The following is a 24,751-nucleotide window of genomic DNA, read 5'->3' on the forward strand; positions in this document are numbered from 1 at the left end:
GAATAGATATATACATTAACATTGACATATATACATTTGAAAGAAGCATTGTTTGTTTTTTTTTAAAAGTTAAACAAAATATATACAACTACTATATGCAGTGTTTGATACATATATTGACATATATACCTTTGAAGTAAGCATTTTTTGCTTTTTAAACAAGTTAAACAAAATATTGTTAATTACAACTATTATATGTTATTTGCTATCTAAATCGCCAGATGTGTATTTACAATAAGGGGATGAAGAGGAAAGTAGATGGCTTGGAGAGTCTTATTGTTTCAGATTCCCAAATCACTTGGTCTCTAATTTTATTCATTTCATGAAACACAAGATTTAGACCATATTGGTATCTGAACTCATTAATATTTTTCTACATTTCAATTGAAATGATCCCAAATAAAATAAGAACAATATCATTCAAAGTCCTAATCATATTGTAAAAATGCAATCACAATAATCCTAAATCTTGAACACATTAAATATCAATTAAATCAAAATCACATTAAATAACAATAAATTTCATTCAAAGCGTTAGTTATACTGTAAAAATGCAATCATAGTAAACCTAAACCCTAAACAAATTAAAAAGAGGCCACCGAAACGAAAAACATTCACTTGGTGAATCAAAATTATAAGAGCCACTGAACCAAAAATTGTTTATGTGGTGAATAAATGGTGATCAAATCTCAATCAACAAGAATAATATTTCTGCATGGAAAAGAACTATTGAATAGAGTAACAACCAACTTCAAAACTCTAGTTAAACTATCCACAAAAATAAAAACAACCACGTATATCTTAATCAAATCAACATCTTCCAAAAGAAAAGTTTTTCAAATTTCATTAATTAGGTGTTCTTTTAAAATGACATTTACAAATTGGCTTCTTTAAAAACTCTTACTGAAACTTATTTATCTTTCTTTAAGTATTAAGGTCAACTACCATTCGTGCTGAAATCTATCCAATATAATGAGACAATTTGACAGTAGTATGGCTTATCAAAGTGAAAGAGTTGTCTCTAATGTGAATTGTCCTAAACAAAACTCATTCAATACATCAACAACCACAAGCATGTATATGTGAAACAAGTCAATTAAAATTTCACAACCCACCGAACCGAAAATTGTTCACTCACAGAACCAAAATCACAAAGGGTACCGAACCGAAAAATATTTATGTAGTTAATAAATGATGATCAGCTTTCAATCAACAAAAATAATATTCCTCCATGCAAAAGAAGTACTGAAGATAGTAACAATCATTTTCAAAACTCTAGCTAAACTATTCACACAAAAAAGAACAACCACATATATCTTAATCAAATATAATGAGACAATTTGACAGTAGTATGACTTATCAAAGTGAAAGAATTGTCTCTAATGTCAATTGTCCTAAATAAAACTCATTCAATACATCAACTACCATAAGCATGTATATCTTAATAAAGTTAATTAAAATGCCACAACCCACTGAATCGAAAATCCTTCATGCACAGAACCAAAATCACAAAGGCCACCGAACGAAAAACGTTCATGTAGTTAATAAATCATTATCAACTTTCAATCAACAAGAATAGTGTTCTTCAATGAAAAAAGAAGTACTGAAAATAGTAACAGAGCTCTAGTTAAACTATCCACACCAATAAGAACAAGCACGTATATCTTAAAACCCTAGTTATACTGTAAAAATCATTCACAATAATTCAATCTACTAAACGAAGCAAATCAAACCAGTAGAGCTAAAATGAAACTAAGCGAAATGCGACATTGCAAGATTTTAAATGAACAGTAGTTTTCTCATACCTTTTGTAGTCTTTGTTGCTGTTTTCGTTTGTTTCTAGTTGTTGCTTGCGAAATCTTCTTCTGATTCCTTTGCAGTAGTGGTTTTCGCAAATAATGTGATTGAAGTTTGAGTGATGTTCAGACAGATTTGAAGAGAATGAGTGTTTTGGTGTATTAGTTTCGTGTTGAAGATGTAATGTTCTTTCATAATGAAGCGCGAATGGAAAAGGAGGGATTTTTTTGTGTCTGGCGCGAGTTTATCACTCTCCATTTAATGCGTCTGAATCTATTTGGGTTTAGGCCAACTTGGTTATATAATTATATGGATGTGTAGCAGTTCTGTTATATTTTTATATAAAAATTAGTTTTCTTATTTTAGAGCTTGGTAAGATTAATTTGGATTAATTTTGAAAAAAAAAGTTATTTTTTTATTTTTTTAAATATCTTCTTTTAAATAGATATATTTGGATAGATTTAAAAAAAAATCAAGTATTAAAGCTTCTTTTACTTTTATTTTTTGAAGAGTAAGATATTATTGACTTTTTAAAAAGTGAATAATTTGATTTTTTTAAAGTATTTTTTAAAAAAAATACATCTAAATATGTTTAAATGTATAGAAATATTTTATTTAAAAAATACTTTTTTACTTAGAAAAACCAATACAAAAATAAATAGTTATTCCAATGGATTTTTTTTGGATTCAATTTAATTTTTATCTGAAATAAAACTTTTTAAAGTGACTATTTAGTATTTACATAAAAGTAACTAGAATAATCTTTATATAGAGACATTAGCTAATGTTGTTTTGATGCTAGTTATTATCTTTACCTGAAAAGTGATATTTCTCTTTTTCGGGGGGTCATAAATAGTGATATTTCTTAAAATCTAAGCAAAATATTAGTCTCTTGAGTCTTGAGAGCATTTTCTCTTTTTTTAATACCAAAAATAATAAAAAAATATCTCCCCAAATTTTTGTTATTAAATGGTACAGAATATTTTAGAAAGGTAAAATGTGCTGATTTTCACTTGGGAGGTTCAACTCCAATTCAAACAAAATAGAAAAACCACAACAAAAATTAAAAATAAAGAAAGAAAGGAAGAAAGAAAAACCGAATAATATAAATATCTAAATGCAATCAAGATAAAATTAGATATGATAACTGTAAAAAAAAAAAATTAGATATGATAGCTTTTAATTTATTTATTTTTCTTGATCTTTCAAGATAAAAAAGATATAATTTATTTTGAGGGTGTATATTTATAAATAGATGCACGAAAACTAAAGATAATAAACCCCTCTCAAAAGTGAAATAAGAGATTCCCAAACACACTCAAAACCAATTGTGCCCTAATCTCGCTTTCTCTCTCTTTCACATCATCACTCTCTCCGATCAACGCTTCTGCCGTCGTAGCTCACCAAGTAATTCGTTTTCTTCTTGCGCTCTCTGTTTTACCTATTCGATTTTCTCTTCCGTTTAATTCACTTCTTCAATCGATTCCAACTAGTGTCTCTGTAGTGGTGCCCATTGGAAAAAAAAAAAACTAACAGAGAGAAGTTTTGTTGGGATTCCTTGTAATATGGATCGGATCTTTGTGCTCGAAATTAGGAGAAGCTGTAATTCTCTAAGATGCTTAATTTCTAAAGGGGGAATTTTTTTCTTCATGGATTGGGATACGGGTTTTGCTTGGAGTGTTTTTATTGAATTGGGATAGGGGTTTTTGCTTGTTATACGTGTTTTGGTTGTAATGTTTGTATTGAATTGAACTTCAATGCTAGAAAATTCCGCTTTTTTCCTCCTGGTTGTTAGAACCCTGATTAGCAAGCTACCTCTGTAATTAAGCTCATTAGTTTATTTGATTGTTCCAAACTTCCATGTTATCCATTGAGAATGCGAGCTTGTTTGTTCGTTGAGGAATCAGCTAGGAAGCAATAGCACTATAGAATTTCTACTCTTTTTTTTCACTCTATATTTTAGAATCATTGTAATTGTTTTGGTTCTTTCTTTTATAGTTGTTGTTTTCTTTTGGGGGGTGGGGGTTGGTGGATTACAAGGGGGAAGAGAGCAAGCTTAGTAAAATCTAGAATAGTTCAATAATGATATTTCCTCAAAATATGATTTTGAAATCATGAAAAAACTTTTGGCTGCCAGCTTTTGTAGAATTATGACCCTGTATCACTTACTCCGTATCTGCCTGATTGGTTTTAGTTTGCTTGAGGAGTTGTTTCTTGTTGACTCTCGTTTTTGTTTCAGATATCTTACTAATAAATTTGTTCATGTGTATTTATGCAGTTGATCAGCTGCTATTTTGCTGTTCTGTTTTGTCAAAGAAGTGCACACAGCAAAATGGACGATTGGGGTAAGATTCTGATTATGGTTTTTTCTTCAGCTGTTCCTCATAGTTTTTGTTTGATTTTTTTTTTTATCTTAATTGGTTAAAAATGTACTTTATTGGAAAGAAAAAAAAAATGTCCACATGTATGGTGAACCTTAACCTCACTTCAAGCTGAACGAACTTATCTTAATCTTAATTTTTATTTGTTGCTAATAGATGGAATTTTTAAAATGGCAGGACTTAACTAATAAGATACGTTAAAAATTAAAATCTCGCACTCTCCTTTATCCTTTTGAACTGAAATTTTTCATTATTGGTCAATTGTATTCCCAAATTGTGTGGCTAAAAGCAGTGCTAATCTAAGTGCTACTAAATCTACTGTAATAAATAGTCATTCAATTCAAGTATAATATGTTATCCCATTTTATTTTGTATTGTTGTTTATTTGACCAATTTTGTGTATTTGTTTTAGAGGATGAGCAAATTGCACCTATTGACCTTATCAAAAAGGAAGTGACTAAAAGTAAATGGGATGATGAAGATGTGGATGAAAATGATGTAAAGGAATCATGGGAGGATGAAGATGAGCCTGCTCCGGTATGAACATTTAAAATAATGTTGCTTAATTACGCATGAATATGGTTGTGTACTTGTGTAACTTATACTGCGCATGCCCTTTTAAATACTTAAATGCAATCAAAACTACTTTTTTCCTTTTAATCCTTTGCATGATGCAGATTACCAGATGTCTATATTTCTAATAGTTTTTTAGTAAAATATATTATAGTAATATTAACATAATAAGATTTATTTGTTTTAACTTTTTGCTATTAGATTTTCAATTTCAGTTTTGCTTATCCATGTTCTTTTGGAGGATAACTGTGGGGGTAGGGTAGGATTGAGTTCATGTACTCTATAATAGTCTACCATATTCTAGTTATCCAGTTTTATCAAATATTGTACTTGAGTGTCATGATTGTTTTATGAAGTGATGCTCCGTTTCTTATAATTACGATCTTTTGGGATTTGCTCCTTTATTATTAAATTTGTGTATTCTTTGCATTATATTGGCAGGCACCGGCACCTGCCCCTAAAACGACCGAAAAGGCTCCTAAAAAATCTGAAAAAGCTGCTGAAAAGAAGGGAAAGAATGTAGAACCAGTAAAGGAAGAACCCTTGGATCCTGTGGCTGAAAAACTTAGACAACAAAGGTATTTCTCTTAAATTAAATTAGTTTACCTTACGTGTCTTTTTAAGTATTGTTTTGGTTTACAGCTGTAAAATACCATACAAAATGCTCAGGTAGCAAGTTTAGGTTTGCCATGTATACTGGTTAGGAAGATGTAGCTGTGAGCAAGTGCTCAGTGTAAGTCTAGTACAATGAACATTCTATTAGAGCTAGATCTAGTTTGGTTTCATTATAGGACACACTTAATGCGGTGATTTTTAAAGTGTACTTTGACTGACTGTGGTGCTTACTGCTTACATGATGAAGAGCTGTCTTTTACTTTTTGGTTAGAACTATCCATAGAAGATAAGAGAGATTGTTAAAGGGGTAGGTAATGAATGATCCTAGTATGGAAGTAAAAAATTTGCACTTTCCGATCAGTAATCTTCCTAACAAATACTGTAATGCATATGAGCACTACAGTACCTGACGCAATCCACAAAAATGATTCACCTTAATCTATGAGGTGGGTACTATATATAGGCCAAGGGACCAATAATACTCCAGAGCAAGATTAAGGATGTTCCTTTTAAGTCAAATGCAGAAGTTCAGTAAGTAGGCACACCACACTTCCATGGAACAACCTTTTCCACACTGCTGCTAGAGCCTTTGAACTTAATGATCACGGAAAAACTCTTAAAAGCTTACTCCTGATTTATGGTTTAAATCAGTGCTGGGTGTAACGAGATATATATTTTTGTCTGATGCATCATTCCAATTGAATTTAATTTTAAGTCATGATAGTGATGAAGTACCTTTTGCTGGATTGCTTATGTTTCTCATCCAACTCTAAACTCTATAACAGACTGGTTGAAGAAGCAGATTATAAGTCTACCAAAGAATTGTTTGGTGGTGGGGGAAAAGATGAGAAGAACCTTGATACTTTCATACCCAAGTCAGAGAGTGATTTCTTGGAGTATGCAGAGCTTATCTCACACAGGCTTCGTGCTTTTGAGGTGACTATGAAACTTCTTCTTCCCCTCTGTATTCAATATTTGTCGAAATGGCATCCTAATGACTTCATTGATGAATGCAGAAAAGCTATCATTATATTGGTTTGCTGAAGGCTGTAATGAGACTATCTATGGTTCAATTGAAAGGAGCCGATGCAAAAGACATTGCATCTTCAGTTACTGCCATTGCAAATGAGAAGATAAAAGCAGAGAAAGAAGCCAATGCTGGAAAAAAGAAAGGTAATATCTTTGAGGAGATTGAAAGAAGCTCTTATTTTTGTTTGTGCTGGTTTTTGTCTTTGTTTGAGCAACTTTAAAGCTTTTGTTATGTCTATTGTCTGCAGGTGGCAAGAAAAAACAGCTTATTGTTGAAAAACCGGACGATGAGTTTGCTAGTAGTGATCGATATGAGGCTTTGGACGATTATGATTTCATGTGAAAAATTTTGGTTCGATTCCATTCAAATAGTCATGGGATTCTTCAACCTGTTTCAACATTGGAAGTTGGGACAAGACCCTTCGGCATACCCTTATTCTCTAAAATTGATGAGAGCTGTCCTGTAATTTGTCCAATAAGTGTGTGCATCAGTGTCTTATTACTTGTCAATGTCGATTTTGTCACACTATAACTACATCTGTTTTTCTCATACTCGGAGGTAGATTTCAGTAGATGATTCATATAATTTAAAAAGTTTGAAGATGTTGGCAACATTCAACTTTACTTTTTGGGTAAATTATGTTTTTTTTTTGGTCATGGGGTAAATTATGTTCTTGGGTTGTGATAATTGAATTGCCTCTTTCTTCATACCAGGTCCATTTATGTTAAAAGCTGGATGTTGGCTTTGGCACCATTTAAACTATTGATTTTTTATACATAACCAATGTTAGTAGTAATCCAAGCATTGAGCATATTCCAATTGCAACGCATACAATATATCTAACCAAAAATGAAACTTTACGTACATCGAATTAGATTCCAACTGGGGGAAATAATTTGCTGCTTGTTAGGGTGAATCTTCTCCTAGAGCATATTTGGAAGGTTAGAAATTAGAATTTAGTCAAGAGTTGATTTTTTTTTAATTTTAAAAAAATTAAAAAATAAATGATTTAAATTTTTTTTGAAGAATTTTGAAAACATTCTTTTTATTTATTTTTTCAATTTCACAAAAATATTCAAAGAATATTATTCTTTAATCAAAGGTACGAAGTGTGTCCAAGCTACCAATATTCAAGCTACCAATATTCTTTAATCAAAGGATGTCCAAGCTACCAATATTCAAGCTACCAATATTCTTTAATCAAAGGAACGAAGTGTGTCCGGGCTTCATTGGTAGCGCTTTAATTCTTATTTTTTTATTTATAAATTAGACTAAAAAAATCTGATTTCTAAATCAAATTTTGCACTTTTCAAATTTAATATGTCAAATGTTAAAAATATGTTTATTTACAATTAATAAAATAACTTTGTCAAAGATAAAATTGTAAAAAAAAATTAATTCATATAAAAATCATTTTAAATTCAAAAATTTAATTCTATTTTATTAATATATGAAGTCAATGAATTCTTTTCCTAAAAGAGTTAGAACTTTTTTCTCATATCAAATAGTTTCTAAACAAGTTCTAACTAAATTTAAATTTTAACTGGAAAGGAAAAAAAAACTGATCCAATAACAAGAATCATGACATAATTATAATGAGTTGATGCTATATCGCGTTGATATTTGAAACTGATAGCTTCATCTTAGAAAGTGCAATTGGGGAACACAGAAGGGTTCATTATCTGATGAGTCCTAAAGACTTGGCCTTTTATAAGGCTCAACAAACGCTCATTACCCTTTTTAAGCGATGTTCCACCATTAAGCACATTAAGCAGGTTCAATCCCACGTTTTTCACACTGGTTTTCACCGTGACAACATCGTCCTAGGACAAATCATTCTCTTCTGTTCACTTCACAAGCACATGAACTATGCTCTCTCTGTTTTCAACAATGTCCACAACCCAGATACATTCATTTGGAACACCACGATCAGGGGGTTTGGTAACGCCCTACAACCTCAAAAGGCCTTTGATTTCTATCGCAGAATGCTGAGAGAGAAAACAGCACTAGCGGATACTTTTACATTCTCGTTCTTGCTCAAAATTGTTGCTTCATTCGGACCCATTATTTTGGGGAAGCAACTGCACTGTAATTTAGTCAAGCTTGGTTTTGAAACTCATGCTTACGTTGGGAACTCCCTCATGCACATGTATGGTATGTTGAGGGAGGATGAAACTGCACGCAAGGTGTTTGATGAAATGAAGGATCCGGATTTGGTGACTTGGAACTGTGTTATAGATTGTCATGTGCATTGTGGGAAGTATAAGGAAGCTTTGGAGTTGTTCACAAGGATGGTGGATGCTGGGGTGCAGCCTAATGATGCGACTTTGGTGGTGACGCTCTCTGCATGTGGTGCTATTGGAATGCTGGATTTTGGTAGGAGGGTTCATGATTTTGTCCAAGAAACAGGTCTTGATGAGGTTACAGAGGTTTCAAATTCGCTTATTGATATGTATGCTAAGTGTGGGGTGGTGGAGGAAGCGTGCGAGACGTTCTGGAGGATGAGAAGGAAGAGTGTTGTTTCGTGGAATGTCATGATCTTTGGGCTTGCAACGCATGGCGACGGACGAGAGGCGTTGGCATTGTTTGCAAGAATGTTGGAGCAGAATGCAGTGAGGCCAGATGAGCTTACGCTCTTGGGAGTGTTGTGTGCTTGTAGCCATGGAGGAATGGTTGAGGAAGGGAGGAGGTATTTTGATGTTATGAACCGAGAATATAACCTCCAACCGACGATGAAGCACTATGGTTGCATGGTAGACCTTTTGGGTCGTGCTGGTTTAGTTGAAGAAGCATATAGATTAATAAAGAGCATGCCAATGGAGTGTGATGCTGTCGTGTGGAGGACGTTATTGGCAGCTTGTCGAGTTCATGGGAACATTCTACTTGGTAAAAAGGTAAGGAGCCATCTGTTGGAACTGAAAGCAGATCATAGCAGTGATTATGTTCTTCTTGCAAGCATGTATGCAAGCAGGGGTCAATGGAATGAAATGAGCAGAGAGAGAAAATCAATGCAGGAAAGGCGGGTTCAAAAACCAGTGCCCGNNTGGCCCTTGAAAGATTATCCTAACTGTTGTACATAGTTCTTCCTGTATGCTTAATTCATGTAGCTTTTGAAGACTTTGTCATAATTTTTTGAAGTTCTCTATAGAAAAGTCAGCCAAAACTAATGACCAATGTCATATGAAACAGGTCTTCACTTCCAAAAATGTAGTTGAAGGGTTTCTTGCCCTCCTTGAATACAAAGTTATCAAAACCAACAAAGTCAGAATAAAAGCAATAATTCTTAAATGGGAAATGATCATATTATGATAGAAGTGTCACAATATAACAACATATTCATTAGCTTAACCGAAGTTTACAAAGGGTGTGGTTGTCATCAATTGCAGTAACTTGACTACTGCAACAACACAAGTTCATAGTGCAAAGCCTAAAAGATATAACCATATTATTTCTCTTCTTCAACTAGCACTTAAAAATCGGATTAGTCTAATGTGACAGCCTAATAGCACCAGTGACCTACATATACAAATGTAAAGAGAAGGGCTTTTTGTATAGGTAGTTAGTTAGTTGATGTCAGTTTGATGTCTAAAACTGGAATTGTTACTAAATGGATCTATCAATTGGAAAAGGGCTCAAAAGCCTTGTCTTGAAACAGTAATCTAGAGCAACAGCAGCACAGACAAAAATGAAAAAACTCTCAGATACATAAATGGTTCCATCTAGGGCATGTGATAAGAAGCTGTCAAGGTTCAGTTCAAGAACTGGTCCACCACCCAGGGTTGCAAGACCTGCATCACATGTTTGCTACTTTATCTCAACAAAAGAAGAGAAGATGATGAACAAACTTTTATGTAAGTTGATGAAGTCATGAAATTCTTACTAATTCAACTTTAAGTATGACTGATTACCTTTAACAACACCGAAAGCAGCGGCTACCCCTGTTTTAAGATTAACATCATCCAAGTTTCTCCTTACTGCATATCGAAAAGTTACTCCAAACAATATGCAGCTGATGAAGTTGATAGCCAAAGGGAGAAGCAGCTGAGTAGTGTCTGTGACCTGAGTGAGGCATATGGGGAGCCCTGAAAGGGTGCCAACAAGGGCAGCAATGGATGCTGCTTTCACTGACTCCAATCTCTCTTTGTCCCGGTCAATTTCTTCGCCATCTTCAGCTCCACTCTCGCTTACTAAGAGTGCGCGTTCTGCTTCCTCAACCAGGGCTTTTGCTTCAGATATTTCTCTTTGACATTCTGCAATCTTACATCAACAGTGATTCAATTTGCATCAGCATAGACTTGGTATGAACCAACCTACAAAAAAATTTCAAAAGCACTAGAAATGCTTCAATGTACTTTTAACCACAAGCAATAATCTGAATTGTACTTTCAATAAAAAGGAATTCATTAAGAATACATCTCTACATTTTTCATGGAAAGATATATTGTCTCCCTCCCCTTTTGGCTGAAATTTTTTGATCACAAAGTCATGGCGAAGCATTTACAAACCGGTTTTAAATTATGGTTCCAATTCATTTAAACAACTAACCCAAATTCAAATTGCAATCACAAAAAATTGAAGGCCACAATGTGCATCACAACACTTGTAATACCCTCATAATCACAACAACCGCAACCACAATTTAGAACCCTGCCCTTTATAACTTGCTAAGATAGCAATGATACAACAATTCAATGCATTTGAAAAGGGTATCACATAACACATGGGATTCAATATAATATGATACGATATAGTATATAGTTATATACCTCAGAAGCTTGTCTTTCAAGCTTGTTGACATAATCCCTGAACTTCTTAGCAGCAAGTTCTTGTTCTTCAATGATGGCAAGTTGTTTCTTAGCCATGTCAACCCTCAGAGAAGCCTTCTCCAAGCCATCAAGCAGTGACTTGTTCTCTTCTTTGCTCAGAAGCTCCTCAACTTGCTCGTTCACAATCCCAGACAGAGAAACCCTCTTCTCTTCTGACTCTGAACTGTTACTGTTATTGATGCTGCAGAAGCATGTCAATGGTGGGAATGATTTTGAAGAAGCTCTGAAGGACTTTATGAAAGGAAGAGAACGAGAAGGAACAGCAATGGAGTTCATAAGAACAAGAGTGCAAGGATTGAGAACCTTCATTGCAAGAACCTTGAAAATCTAATTTCCTCTTATCTATACAGAGTTCTGTGGTGGCTAAGAAAAAACAACATCAGATGCTGCCTCCCCTGTTATTAAAATTCATATCTTTTCACAATTTATATAATGTTTTCTTTTTATAAATGAATATGAAACAGAGGGGGAAAGATCAAATTTAACTAGAATTATTGTGTTTATAATGTTAATTTATTACAAGGTAAGATGGCTAATTCATACAACAATTTAACCCTTTTTTGGTTATGGGTGATTTTTTTTTAAAATTAAATCGTATACAATCTAGTAAAATTTGGAGTGAATATAAAAGAGGAATTTTGCGAGCTTAGAGTGATTGGGAACTTTGGATCATGAAGTGAAAGAAATATTGGAGATTTTGTTGAGGAAGATAAAACATTCGTAAAGTGAATTGATTATAATCTTTATTATTGACAAAAAAAAAAGTGAATTGATTTAGTTAAACGAATTGTTCATATTTAAATATAAATATATATTCTGTAATATTCAATATCCAAGAGTCCAAACATGTATAATTATTAGACTCAAATCGATAATCGAACCGATTAAATTATTGAATTGTTGATTCAATTGTTAGATTATTGGTTGAACTGGTTAATTCGATTCTATGTAAATAAAAAATAAAAATAGTAAAAAATTTAAAATATATTTTTACTAATATTTTAAAAATATCAAATTTTGTAAATATTTTTTTTAATTTATAATTTTTTATCATTCAAATTTTTTATAATAACTTAATATCATTAAATTTAAAAATATATAAGTTTGTTATTTCAATAAGAGAATAAGGGCAAAAAACCTTAATAAGCCACAATAAGAATGGTATAACGTAAATACGCCAAACTGAAAATCGTTTCAGCAATAAGCCAGACGCCATTTTTATGTAATTCGAACCAGGATGGTTCGAACTAGAAAGTTGAATAAATCGAACCAGGGTGGTTCGAATTAGTGAAGTGGGGATTTCAATGTAATTCGAACCAAGGTGGTTCGAACTCCAATCCCATGTAATTCGAACTAGGCTAGTTCGAACTATGGCCAATTCTGCAACACATGTAATTCGAACCAAGCTGGTTCGAATTACCCTTGGAGAGCTCTTTCATAAATCGAAACAAGGTGGTTCGAATTATGGGTGATTCGGCTATATAAGGAGTTCGAATCACCCTCATTCGAACTATTATTCCTCCCCCCTACCCCACAAAATCTCAGAGAAAACGACCCAAATTCCCGACGAGGAAGACCTGAACGGAATACTCTGCTCATGGGGGACGATCCGGCACGGTTATATCGCTTGGACGGAGTCGCTCATATAGCCGGGGTCATCAACGAGGAGGTTAGTACGGAAATATTTTTTATTCTAGCGGTATTTGTGCCTTAGTGGTTTTGCAAGTGGGTTAGATGGTGGTTTATGTTAGTGGTTTATGTAGGTGGTTTATGTTAGTGGCTTAAGTTAGCGGTTTAAGTTAGAGGTTTATGCTAGTGGTTTAAGTTAGTGGTTTCTGTTGGTGGTTTATGTTAGTGGTTTATGTAAGTGGTTTATGTAGGTGGTTTATGTTAGTGGTTTAAGTTAGCGGTTTATGTTAGTGGTTTATGCTAGTGGTTTAAGTTAGTGGTTTCTGTTGGTGGTTTATGTTGGTGGTATATGTTAGCGGTTTTTGCGAGTGGGCAATGCAAGCGGTTTATGTTAGTGGTTTAGGGTAGGTGGTTTTCGTTAGTGGTTTTATGTTGGTGATTTGTTTGACTTTTTTGATGGTAGTTGTTTTACCGTAGCTCTTTTACGTAAACCGGTTTAGTTAAGCTGTTTCTTGTTAGTGGATCTCGTTAGGCTGGTTTATTTTAGCGGTTTAGTTGTGCGGTCTATGGATTTGTTTTCCAGTTGGTTATTTTTCATGTAATGTTATGCGGTTTTATTTAGCAGAATGGTATGTTGATGATTTATCGTGCTGCTTATGGTTGTGGTTGGTTTTTAAGCTGGTTCTAACTATGCGGCTCATTTTGTGCGCAGCCCCAGCGATGCATTAGGAGCATGCGGCGGCAGCAGGGCATGCGACTTGATGACAGATACGTTCCGTACTTGCAGATGGCAGGTCTATACCATCTTGCAAGGCTGAACGACCGATGGTTCCGGCTAGACGAGGCCCTTGTCAGTGCATTCGTAGAGCGATGGCGTCCCGAGACGCACATGTTCCATATGCCCTTCGGAGAGTGCACGATCACACTCCAGGACATGGCATACCAGCTGGGTTTGCCAGTAGACGGCCGTTACGTGAGCGGATTTCAATTTGACATACATAACTACGTATTCATTAATATTCTATTGCGTAATTTGAACACATATTTCAGTAGATGTAACACATGTGTATGGTGCAGATGGTCAGGTTACAACCCTTCCGGGAGCGAGAAGGGTCCTAGAGTGCAGATGTGGAGGCTCAGGATAGACCGGTTACAGGACAGGGAGGTGAGTATGCTAGTTAACAAGTGTCCTTTTAGAATCAAGCGTTTCTAGTTGTGTGCTACAGTTGCCCTGACAAGGGTGAGTTCCTTTTGCAGTTTATTTGGATGTCGTACAGCAGTCCCGACGTACTTCAGGTTGTGCATCCAGAGGTTTTGGAGCCACGGCATATGGCGTTGTGGCGCTCTGTCACCGCGCTGATCTACTTTGCTGTGATAGAGTGGCATCAGATAGATCGTGTTCTGCCGCAGTTTGGTGGGGTACAACCCCCTCCGCATCCCGCCCTGAACATTGACTTTTTGATGTCCAAGGACGGTAGAGGCGGCGATCGATGGTTCCCATCTACTTTGCAGAAGTGGCATCTCCTTTGGGACTCTCGTCAGGACTGTGTGCTGAGGTTCGACGTTGTTGCTGACCCCGGACCGTCGCATGCGTTCCTTGATTGGTGGAGTCAGCATGGGAAGAGGTTCTTGTCTCCGGAGACGCAGTTGGGGGATCCAAGAGCAGTTCCGATTCCAGTTGAGGCCTCACAGCGGGGTCCGGGGCGAGTTCCTGACATGGATCGTCTTGAGGACGTGCCGGACAGGCGTAGGGTTGAGAGGAGGATGGGTGTGGGGACACGGCGGAGCCAGCGTGAGTGGAGATGGCCTGATCATGCTGTCCACGATCATTACGACGCCGGTCCTGCTAGAGGCGGACGACGAGGACGGGGAGGTAGGGCGAGGGGGCGTGCTGACCATGCGGACGACGCCGACGATCAGCATGGGCACGTTGGTGGGGGTGGCTCAGGGGTTGCTGCAGCTGCTGGTACTAGCACACACGATCAGGGTCATGCAGGTGAGTGGTATGGTACAGGGATGGGTGACGGGGCTGACACAGGTGACGCTGTACTTGGATCAGGCCCTGTTGGAGATTACTTCGTTAGTGTGCCAGCCGATGACCAGCCTGAGCAGGGGGGGACACCTTGGCGCATCTCGGGATCACAGTTGTCAGACTTCATTGGGTCAGACACGCTTGTTGGGGACTTTGGGAGTCCACGCTTCCTAGAGGAGATCACCGCCATCATGCAGGGGGACGTGACTCCACGCAGTGGTGGTCAGAGCTCAGGCACACAGGCCCCGTTAGATGTTGATCTGAATGAGCCTCCATCCTCATCCGCTGGTCACCAGTTCTGTCTCGGAGGTACTCCTCCATCCGCCTTCACCGCTGCATCAGAGTCTGTCGCAGGGATTTCGGCGGCACCCCTGCATGTTGCGCCACCAGCACAGCCTGCCCCACAGGAGGATGCGGATGACATCGAGGATGAGGAGCCGTTTATCCGCCGAGGTCAGAGGGCACGGGTAGCCCGTCGCTGTGGGACTGGCTCGCATCTTTTTAGATGATTCACGTTTCATGTATTTTGTTCTATAAACTTCACTCACACATCGCCGGATCTTCAGATCGCAGAATATCAAACCAGTAATCAAATTCAACCTCGGTCTTCGCATACGCCGCGTTCACTAGGAGCCTCCTAGCGTCTTTGCCCTTGAAGGTAAGGGCAAAATTTGCCGCTACGTGTCGTATGCAGAATGCACGGTACGCAGATGGCGGTAACCAACCGCCGTCAGGGGCCTCAAGCGCAGCCTTGATGCCGTTGTGCCTGTCCGATATAACCAGCAGACCGGGCTGCGGGGTCACGTGCTGTCGAAGGTGCGAGAGAAAGAATGTCCAGGACTCTGCATTCTCACCCTCTACTAGTGCGAATGCGACAGGTAGAATGTTGGAGTTCCCATCCTGTGCAATCGCGATGAGCAAGGTTCCCCCATACTTCCCATACAAATGTGTGCCGTCAATGCTGATTAGCGGCTTGCAATGACGGAATGACTCGATGCAGGGCGGGAAAGTCCAGAAAAGTCTGTGGAAGTATGCTTGAGATTCGTCCACCTGTCCTCCAACTCGAACCGGGCTCGTCTTCAGGACCGCAACACTCCCAGGCATCGTCAGCTGGACACCCAACACCCACCTAGGCAGGTCGTTGTAGGACTCATCCCAGTCACCGTATATGAGGGCAATAGATTTCTGCTTCGCCATCCAAACCCTCCGGTAAGTTGGCCTAAAACCAAAGTGCGCTGCCGTGGCGTTCAGGAGCACCTTTATGCTCACGGATGCATCAGCCCTAACCATTAGCATAATGAACGCCGAGATGACATGATAATCCAAACTCCTGTGGTCACTCGAGATGGATGTGGCCAGGCAAGTGTGAGGTCCATTGTACCGTTTGACCTCCCAAATGCCCTTGCGCTTCCGGAGACTCAGTCGAATCAACCATGTGCACCCATTCCCAAACTCGGAACACTTCCCCACATACCAGGGACTCCAGCACCTTGTACTGTACCCCTCGCCGGATGCTGTAAGTCTTCACACTTAAAAGGGCCTCATCTTTATCCTGGAATTGCTGACCAACCTGGAACTCTGTCAGACTAGCAGTCCCTTCCGCATCTCTAGCTCCGAATCCAACAGCGTGCCCTAAAACCCCCTCCTGTCTCATGGCGTCCAAGTCCAACGAGGAAAAATGTGGTGGATACTGCTGTGTGCCAGAGCTAGAACCACCTACCACCAATGCAGGCCCATTCGCTTCAATATCATCAGCGCTGTCATCGTCGATCATATCCGGCTCGACGTCATCCTCCTCTTCATCACCCAAAAAACCTTCTCCAACGCCAACAGGTGCAACTCTCACTAAAGCGTTCGGCAAATTTTCCCTTTCCACTACCTCGTCGCCTTCGGTGCCATTGAGGTCAACAGCAAAAGACGGGGAGGCGACAGGTTGGACCACTGGTTCGTACACAGGGACGGAGGAGGAAGCAACAGCAGCCCGGGAACTAGAACCTGCTGGATTCGCTATAGTGTTCGTATTCCGGTTCGAACCGCCAGAGCTGGATACCACATCAACCAGCCGTGCCAACAACTCTGGTGTCCCCACCTCCGGAAACTGCCGCCGACAAAGAAACATTACTTGCAAGTCCACATCGTTATTAATCGTGAAGCAATCATACTTCACGGTATTCTGTAGCACCGTGACTGGAATGCGATAGAAAAACTTCTTCACCCGCTTCGCACCTTCCAGACCGAGCTTCATCAGTACAGCGCTAACAAGGTCATCATAACTCGTCGTGGAAGTTACGATAATACATAGAGGATTCTTATCTGTGAACTTTACTCCGGAACGAGTTTTTCTATTAACAGATCCTCTGTGGTGCACCAAAACCACAAAACTCTCCTCACTATCCATCTTACTCCCTCTAATGAGACTAACTCACGTTTGGAACCATATATATATAGCTGAGTCTCAAACTAATTCGAACTGGTCTGGTTCGAACTATGATTTGTGTAATTCGAACCAGCCCGGTTCGAATTACAACAGAACCGTGTCACTCTGTAATTCGAACCAACCTGGTTCGAATTAAGTTCATTCTTAATTCGAACCAAGCTGGTTCGATTTATTACCAACCAAAAAAACCTAATTCGAACTCACCTAGTTCGATTTACTAACAAATAGAGTTCGAACCAACTTGGTTCGAATTATATAAAAATACGTTCTGGCTTATTGCTGAAACGATTTTTGCTTTGGCTTATTTACGTAATTTTTGGAGTCAGTTGGCTTATTATGGTTTTTTGCCCTATATTATAATTTGCACGCATATAAACAAAAATGGTGGCTGTGAATAACTATACTTTTCTAGAGGAGAGCAGTTCGAACCCAATTTCTAACATTTTGATAAAATTTAAATTCTAACTAATTCGATCGGATTAATTTTTATCGAGTTTGACCGATTTTTTTCGATTTTCACCGAATTTGATCAGTTTGTACCAGTTTTCTTTCTCATACTGTCCAACCATCGGATCGGATCAATAAAAAATTCGATTTACCGATTTTTCAGTTGAACCGACTAATTCGATCCGATTTTAACATGTAACTATATATAAAATAATTTTTTTAAAACCACAAATAAATGAGATTTTTAATTTTTTACTCAAAAATCAAAATCACACAGCATGTGATATGATTATGTAAACATCACTATTCTTCTTGAACATCGTTGCACACTTGCATGTTACCTTGAAATTTTTGGTAAATTCCTAATTTAATATATTTGTATTGTTGATCAGTTAAGTAAAATTAGATATAAACTTTTAAAAATACATGATATAATGTGAAATACTGAAATGCTTCCCATAAAAAAAAATCATTCATTATCCTAATTAAATTACTAATTAGTGATATAATATGGTAATTTTGTCCCAAAGAAAAAAAAAGGAGGAAAATAATTAGTGAGAATTTCATATTATAATTTAGCGAGAAAATGTTTCACAGTGAATAACAAAGTATATATAATGAGTAATGACAGATGCCCGCCGCCCCTAATTGGAACTACACTTCACTGCCGGCGGTTTCTGGCGCCGCAAAATGGCCTCCTTCCTCCGTACGGCTCGGAAGCTCGCCTCTTCATCCTCGCAGTACGGCCACCTGAAATGGCCACCATCCACCACTCGAAATGCTGCTGCGTCTCGCGCGCCGCCGCGTCCCCCGATTTCCGACAACAGCAGTAACCTCTTCGCCGGGAAAACCAACGGCGTTACGAGAATGTTGCCGTGCTCTGCGCCAATCTCCAGTAGCTACGACCGCAGATGGAGAACGAGAAGGGTTGGTGTGAGGAAGGGAAACGCCGCGGCGGTGGAGTTAGCGTTGAACTCAGTGGTTAAGGTTTTCAGCGTTTTGTGCAGTCCCAACTACTTGCTTCCATGGCAGAACAAGTCTCAGCGTGAAACCATGGGTTCTGGTCTGTCATCAGTTCATTCTTTTTTATTTATTTATTAACATTTTTTTCTTTCTAAGAAATGTTTTCTGTACGGTGGTTACTCAAATGAAAATATTTTTATGTGAAGATGATAGATAAGATATGAACATGTGATCTGTTATGTAGTGTAGTGTGAAATTATTTAACGATTTTCTGCTAACATCTAATATTTTTGCGAGTTTTGTTTTCAGCTAGGTAGCTACTAGTTGGATTAGAATAGTAGAATGTAAATATCTTAACCCAAATAGTAGATGCTATGTTTCAGATGAACAAACTGTGTGGTTGCACAACCAACCAATCATGTATTGTCATGGTGTAAAAGAAGTTAAGACTATCTATGACAATCTTTAAAGCATACATACATCATACATGTAAAAAGTTATGATCCGTTGATAGAAAAAATCTCTATATTAATTGTAGAAAAGTGTGGCTTAGGTTATGAATGTGAAGGTAAAATATGCGCATTCTTATCTCCAGCAAGTCAAGGTGCAATTTCGACAATTCAAACTGGTAATCTTCAAGTCAATAGGTAACAATCTTACAAATGCACGGGGGATCACCGTAAAAAATCTTTGCATTCATAATGCAGTAACTAAAATTCACTTGTTAATTGAGTTTCATTCTTCATTTCTATGATGTTCATGGCAGAACTTAATTGAGATGAGTTAAAACATTTGTAGATTCTGTTGATGAAATAAGAGGGAGACATTGAATGGAGGAATTGCCTATTCTTCTAGGAATCTGTAGACCTATTTCATCTTTGTGCTCTTGGCTTTCTTGCCTATTAGTTTGTTTGGTGGTTAATCATTTTTCTCTCAAAATTCTCCATGATGGTGATGTAGGGTTTGTGATTCCGGGCAGGAAGATTCTCACGAATGCTCATGTGATAGCTGATCATTCGTTTGTGCTTGTTAGGAAGCATGGTTCTCCCGCCAAGTATAGAGCAGAAGTTAAAGCTGTTGGTCACGAGTGCGACTTAGCTATACTCGCTGTTGAGAGCGAAGAGTTTTGGGATGGTATGAATCCATTGGAGCTTGGAGACATCCCGTTACTACAAGAAGCAGTTTCTGTTGTGGGATATCCTCAAGGTAGCAATATCGTGTTGATTAATCGTCTTTGCATATTTGTATGGGATTTTGCATTAATGTAGCAGTAAAAGAATCATTTTTACTATCATCAAAAGAAAGAATGTGCAAAGAAGGATAATAAAACGTTCTCATGAAAAGGAAAATGCAGCAGAATAATCAGCAGTCCAAATTTTTCTACTTTTATTTCCTCTTGAAGATTTTTTTGATCCTCCAAAAAAATACTGAAACATTTCATAAATAAGTGGTATTAACTATTAACGGTGAAGTAATGCAAGGTATGCATTCACATATGAATTAAATAATTCACATAGCTTTTGGTTTGCAGGTGGTGACAACATTTCAGTCACTAAAGGGGTTGTCTCTAGGGTTGAACCTACACAATATGTTCATGGTGCCTCCCAGTTGATGGCGATACAGATTGATGCAGCCATAAATCCAGGGAACAGTGGTGGCCCAGCAATTATGGGCAATAAGGTTGCTGGAGTAGCATTCCAAAATCTTTCAGGAGCTGAGAATATAGGGTATGCCTTTCATTTTCTTCGACTTAATGAATATGGATTTCAAAACAGCAGATTCATGAATCTCCTAATATGGCAGTTGTTTTATTATTTCCATGTATGCTAGTGCTGAAAAGGAAGCCATGACAAGAAAAATAGAATGAGTGAAAATTATGTGAAGAACAATAACAGATAATAGATTTCACTGGAAATTACATGATAAAGTGCATAATCTTTAAATTATCATGGAGCAGTATATATTTGTTTACCTGATCAAACATAAATGTTTCATACTAGACTACTTTCCTTTTCATATTGGATGGTGCAGTTACATTATACCTGTACCTGTAATAAAGCATTTTATATATGGTGTAGAAGAAAAAGGAAAGTATACTGGATTTTGCTCTCTGGGTTTGTCGTGCCAGCCAACTGAGAATGTTCACCTCAGAAACCATTTTGGCATGCAACCTGACATGACAGGGGTGCTAGTAAGCAAAATTAACCCACTTTCAGATGCACACAATGTTCTGAAGAAAGATGATATTATACTTTCATTTGATGGAGTGCCTATAGCAAATGATGGTACAGGTGTGCTCTTTTCTTTTCTTCTGGATTTGTTTTCAACCAGTGTTCACTGTGGATAACCTTTGAGCAGGATAAACATGCAAAATTACTTTCTTCATATGATTACTGTCATTGCTTTATGCTTTGTGATTATGAAACAATTTAATAGCCAGAAGATTACATATATGCTGCAGTTCCTTTCCGAAATAGAGAGCGGATAACATTTGATCACTTGGTGTCTATGAAGCAGCCAAATGAAAACGCAATAGTCAGAGTTTTGCGGGATGGGAAAGAGCATGAACTTAATATCATTCTCAGACCTGTAAGCTACTGTATATATTATATGCTCCTTGTCAAGGACGCTTAACTTAATTCCCCATTCATATTTTGTCACTTTATCGTTAGACTTAACTAGTATTTAGTTGTGATGGAAATATATTGCTGTTAATATTTCAGCTCCAACCCTTAGTTCCAGTTCATCAGTTTGATAAACTTCCAAGTTATTACATTTTTGCTGGTCTGGTATTTGTTCCGCTAACTCAACCATACCTTCATGAGTATGGAGAAGACTGGTATAATACATCACCTCGTCGTTTGTGTGAACGAGCCCTGAGGGAATTGCCCAAGAAAGCAAATCAACAACTTGTGATCCTATCTCAGGTTAGCATCGTTTAACTCGCACATTCTTCATTTTAGTTGATTTCTGCATATGGATGCTGATGTTTGATCCAGGGAATGCTTCTATTAATTATATTTTACTTGTTTTTAAGGTTCTTATGGACGATATCAATGCTGGATATGAGCGTCTTGCAGAACTACAGGTGCCAATTTATTTGTTTATATAATCGACTAAACAGTTTAGGGTTCACATCAATGCTGGAAAGTGGATATGACTTGTACATATTTTGACCATTTATTACAAGTTAAGATTGTTCGCATGAACAGAACCTTTTTCGCCGAATATTTGTTTTGATGTATGATTCTGATTCCCAGGTTTTGAAGGTTAATGGAACAGAGATTGACAACCTAGAACATTTATGTCAACTTGTTGAAAACTGTAGCACAGAGAGCGTGCGATTTGATTTGGAAGATGATCGTGTCATTGCCTTGAACTATGAAGTCGCAAAAGTTGCCACTTCTAGAATTTTGATGCGTCACAGAATACCTTCAGCAAAGTCTGTTGACCTTATTGATACACAAAATAGTTCACAATCTGAACTAGCTTCCCAATGTTGAGACTCTTAACAAATATTATTCATTTAGGTATCATTGCGTGATAGTTTCAATGCAAGGATCAGATTGATATTTACTTGGCATTGTCACACACAAGTTGAGAATTTTCATTTGTGCTATATGATTATATGAATTTCTATCCCCATTTACCACAACGGGGTATTTGCTCACTCAATATGCGCACTGCAGTTGTTCACGAAACCAAGAGGAATAGCCATAAAAAAAAAAAAAAACCTTTGCGTGACTGGCAAGGTAAAATGCCTATTTTACTATTTTGTGTTTACATGAAGCCAAATAATAACCAACACCAGAATTGACTGAATAGTTCAACACAGAAAAATTGCAGACAGCGAGTTGGCCAGGGGCCATGTCATTTAAATATGATATCAGGTTTCCGATGAATATAAAGTTTTTGAAATTCAACAAAAATATAAAGCTGGAAAATCAGGGTAAAAATAGTATAACTCTAGATTGGGAACACATTTAGAGAAACCGATGGGAAAGTAGTTGGCGGTCAATAGCAATGCAACATATGACAAAAGACAATGTTTGGAAGAATGCTTCACAATGTAATGTAATATTATATCACTATATCTAACATCTCGAATATGTAAACTCCCATGGAAGGAAAAATAACAAGTTCTCAAATCTGTTGAAACATCGACAATTTCAACGAAGTTCAAACTTCCATGCCTAAAATTGCAAATTTTAAAATGAGCGAAAATTTTGGGAAGTGTTTCTTTATGCTTTCTATTCATTTCCCTTCTGATTTAATGGATCAAATGTGCAATGTCAAGAGAGCATAAAACAACACATCAATATTTCTAACAAGTACAATAATTCAAGAAAAGAAGGCAGTGAAAGACTTGGACCCGACTACACAACTCATTAAGCCACATTACTAACGAATACAAGAGCTGTGATTGGAAAGATGCAGAGAAGTCAGGCAAGAGTGACCCATTTTTAGAAACAATTACAAGCCTACAATGTATTAATCCAACTGAGCCAAACAACGATTGATAGTTTAATAAATACTTAGCAAAACCTCTTGCCTAGGTTCACCGCAAGATAGCTCTCTCAAACTCTCACCAACTGAGATTCCGCTTCTGGCCAGATGATATGGTGCTAACAAAAAAAGTACACACAATATTTGAAAACCACCAGTTCAATTGCTTGATGAAAATCTCCAAAATAACTATACCAACCAAAGAAACAATATTTGCATCTTTTTCGGTGGATAAAATGCACACGATAGACAAATCACAAAGTACAAAAAACTTCAGAGTTCATCCTTCATTGTCCAACTCCAATCTTGCAAATTCAAAGAACACCATTGCCTTTATGAATAAAAAGTACCCCTAATAAAAGAAAAGTAATTTGGGCGTCTTCTGTCAAGAGAAAATGAACACGTTGAAAGGATTTAGCAACAACAAACATAAGTCTGCACAACTAACCAGTTTACAGAAAAGATGAACTCATGGTAACATTCATTTGGCCTATCTCCTTTCAATATCGATAGCTTCCAAGTGCAACAGTGCATCTCCTTCTACTCGGTGATAGAGCAATTATGAATTTTGATTGATTGAATTTGACTTCTAATTAAACTACTGATTTGAAAATGAATCACAGTACATAACATAGCATTCACGAAAGGAAGAATATGAGAGCCAATCAGATAATCTTCCAAATCTCTACACTATCCAATTTTCTGCATATTTCAAATTAATTTTTCTACATTCTCTTCTGTTCTCTTCTTTTTTCCACTTCTCTTTTCCATCCAAAAGTCTGCGTGGATGTTTGATGTGAAGGAAAGAAAAAGAATATGTTTCCAGAAAGCCTTACACAATTTAAGTTCTATAAAAAGAGAGCAAATATAATTCTTTGTTAATATTTCAATTTCCTTTTTCGTATCCAAAAAATGGAAGGAAACGGAAACAAGTATCAAACTCCCATGCTTTTTCCCCCTATTTCGCACTCTTCTGTTATAACTTATTCCCTTTCCCTTCCCTCCCTTAACGAAAACGCAGGCCAAGAGGAATGCCTCTGCTCACGTTTTATATTGCTACAGGATCAGAATCACAACACCAGGGTGTCGAAAGCACCGATAGAAGCAGAACATCATCAAGAAGAAAGTTACAACTTCAAGATCAGATTAAACAAGAAAAACCCTCCTAAAAGCCACAACCACAACCACCCCACACAATTGATAACAGAGAAAATACAACTAAAATGATGGAAAGCTAGAGTCAAGTTCCCAGAATGATTTGATATGATATGCTATGCTATCGATAGTCGGTCCTATCACATCATTGATTCTATTCAACACCTATCTGCCACAGATTCTAACAAAATTATTCTAACTAGTAGCATTTACCAGCAACAATTGAGCCGAAAGCATGGGTCAAAACTCAAGCTCATGGCTAACAACTTTAAGCACATAAGAATAACAAGAACAAGAACAAGAACAAGAACAAGAACAAGAAGTTAATGGAAGCTGAATTATATACATACATCATCTTAC

The 24,751-nt window shown here is 37.2% G+C and overlaps 6 protein-coding genes across 6 annotated transcripts; 3 read left to right on the forward strand and 3 right to left on the reverse strand.

Moving 5' to 3' along the window:
- Positions 1 to 3,067: 3,067 nt before the first annotated feature.
- On the forward strand, positions 3,068 to 7,192 carry LOC107489965 (uncharacterized). Its single transcript, XM_016110732.3, has 7 exons — positions 3,068 to 3,204; positions 4,076 to 4,142; positions 4,591 to 4,715; positions 5,193 to 5,329; positions 6,152 to 6,302; positions 6,383 to 6,539; positions 6,644 to 7,192. Exons 2-7 carry the CDS (start codon positions 4,130 to 4,132, stop codon positions 6,736 to 6,738), a joined length of 678 nt encoding a protein of 225 aa, XP_015966218.1. The 5' UTR covers positions 3,068 to 3,204; positions 4,076 to 4,129; the 3' UTR covers positions 6,739 to 7,192.
- An 871-nt stretch (positions 7,193 to 8,063) lies between these two features.
- LOC107489871 (pentatricopeptide repeat-containing protein At4g21065-like) lies at positions 8,064 to 9,476 on the forward strand. Its single transcript, XM_016110640.3, has one exon. The coding sequence runs from the start codon at positions 8,082 to 8,084 to the stop codon at positions 9,474 to 9,476; it is 1,395 nt and encodes a 464-aa protein (XP_015966126.1). The 5' UTR covers positions 8,064 to 8,081.
- A 517-nt stretch (positions 9,477 to 9,993) lies between these two features.
- Positions 9,994 to 11,631, reverse strand: LOC107489966 (uncharacterized). The gene is made up of 3 exons (XM_016110734.3): positions 11,163 to 11,631; positions 10,305 to 10,653; positions 9,994 to 10,184 (listed from the first exon to the last, which is right to left on the reverse strand). The coding sequence occupies exons 1-3, from the start codon at positions 11,529 to 11,531 to the stop codon at positions 10,000 to 10,002; spliced, it is 903 nt and encodes a 300-aa protein (XP_015966220.1). The 5' UTR covers positions 11,532 to 11,631; the 3' UTR covers positions 9,994 to 9,999.
- Positions 11,632 to 15,423: 3,792 nt separating this feature from the next.
- On the reverse strand, positions 15,424 to 16,173 carry LOC107489872 (uncharacterized). The gene has a single exon (XM_016110641.1). The coding sequence runs from the start codon at positions 16,171 to 16,173 to the stop codon at positions 15,424 to 15,426; it is 750 nt and encodes a 249-aa protein (XP_015966127.1).
- Positions 16,174 to 16,219: 46 nt separating this feature from the next.
- On the reverse strand, positions 16,220 to 17,281 carry LOC107489873 (uncharacterized). Its single transcript, XM_016110642.1, has one exon. It carries the CDS (start codon positions 17,279 to 17,281, stop codon positions 16,220 to 16,222), a length of 1,062 nt encoding a protein of 353 aa, XP_015966128.1.
- Positions 17,282 to 18,379: 1,098 nt separating this feature from the next.
- Positions 18,380 to 22,400, forward strand: LOC107489967 (protease Do-like 10, mitochondrial). Its single transcript, XM_016110735.3, has 8 exons — positions 18,380 to 18,830; positions 19,691 to 19,936; positions 20,262 to 20,457; positions 20,762 to 21,021; positions 21,192 to 21,319; positions 21,454 to 21,657; positions 21,768 to 21,818; positions 21,991 to 22,400. The coding sequence occupies exons 1-8, from the start codon at positions 18,458 to 18,460 to the stop codon at positions 22,231 to 22,233; spliced, it is 1,701 nt and encodes a 566-aa protein (XP_015966221.1). The 5' UTR covers positions 18,380 to 18,457; the 3' UTR covers positions 22,234 to 22,400.
- The last annotated feature ends 2,351 nt before the right edge of the window (positions 22,401 to 24,751 follow it).

The sequence above is a fragment of the Arachis duranensis genome, chromosome 5, assembly GCF_000817695.3.
Source record: "Arachis duranensis cultivar V14167 chromosome 5, aradu.V14167.gnm2.J7QH, whole genome shotgun sequence".
Taxonomy (NCBI): domain Eukaryota; kingdom Viridiplantae; phylum Streptophyta; class Magnoliopsida; order Fabales; family Fabaceae; genus Arachis; species Arachis duranensis.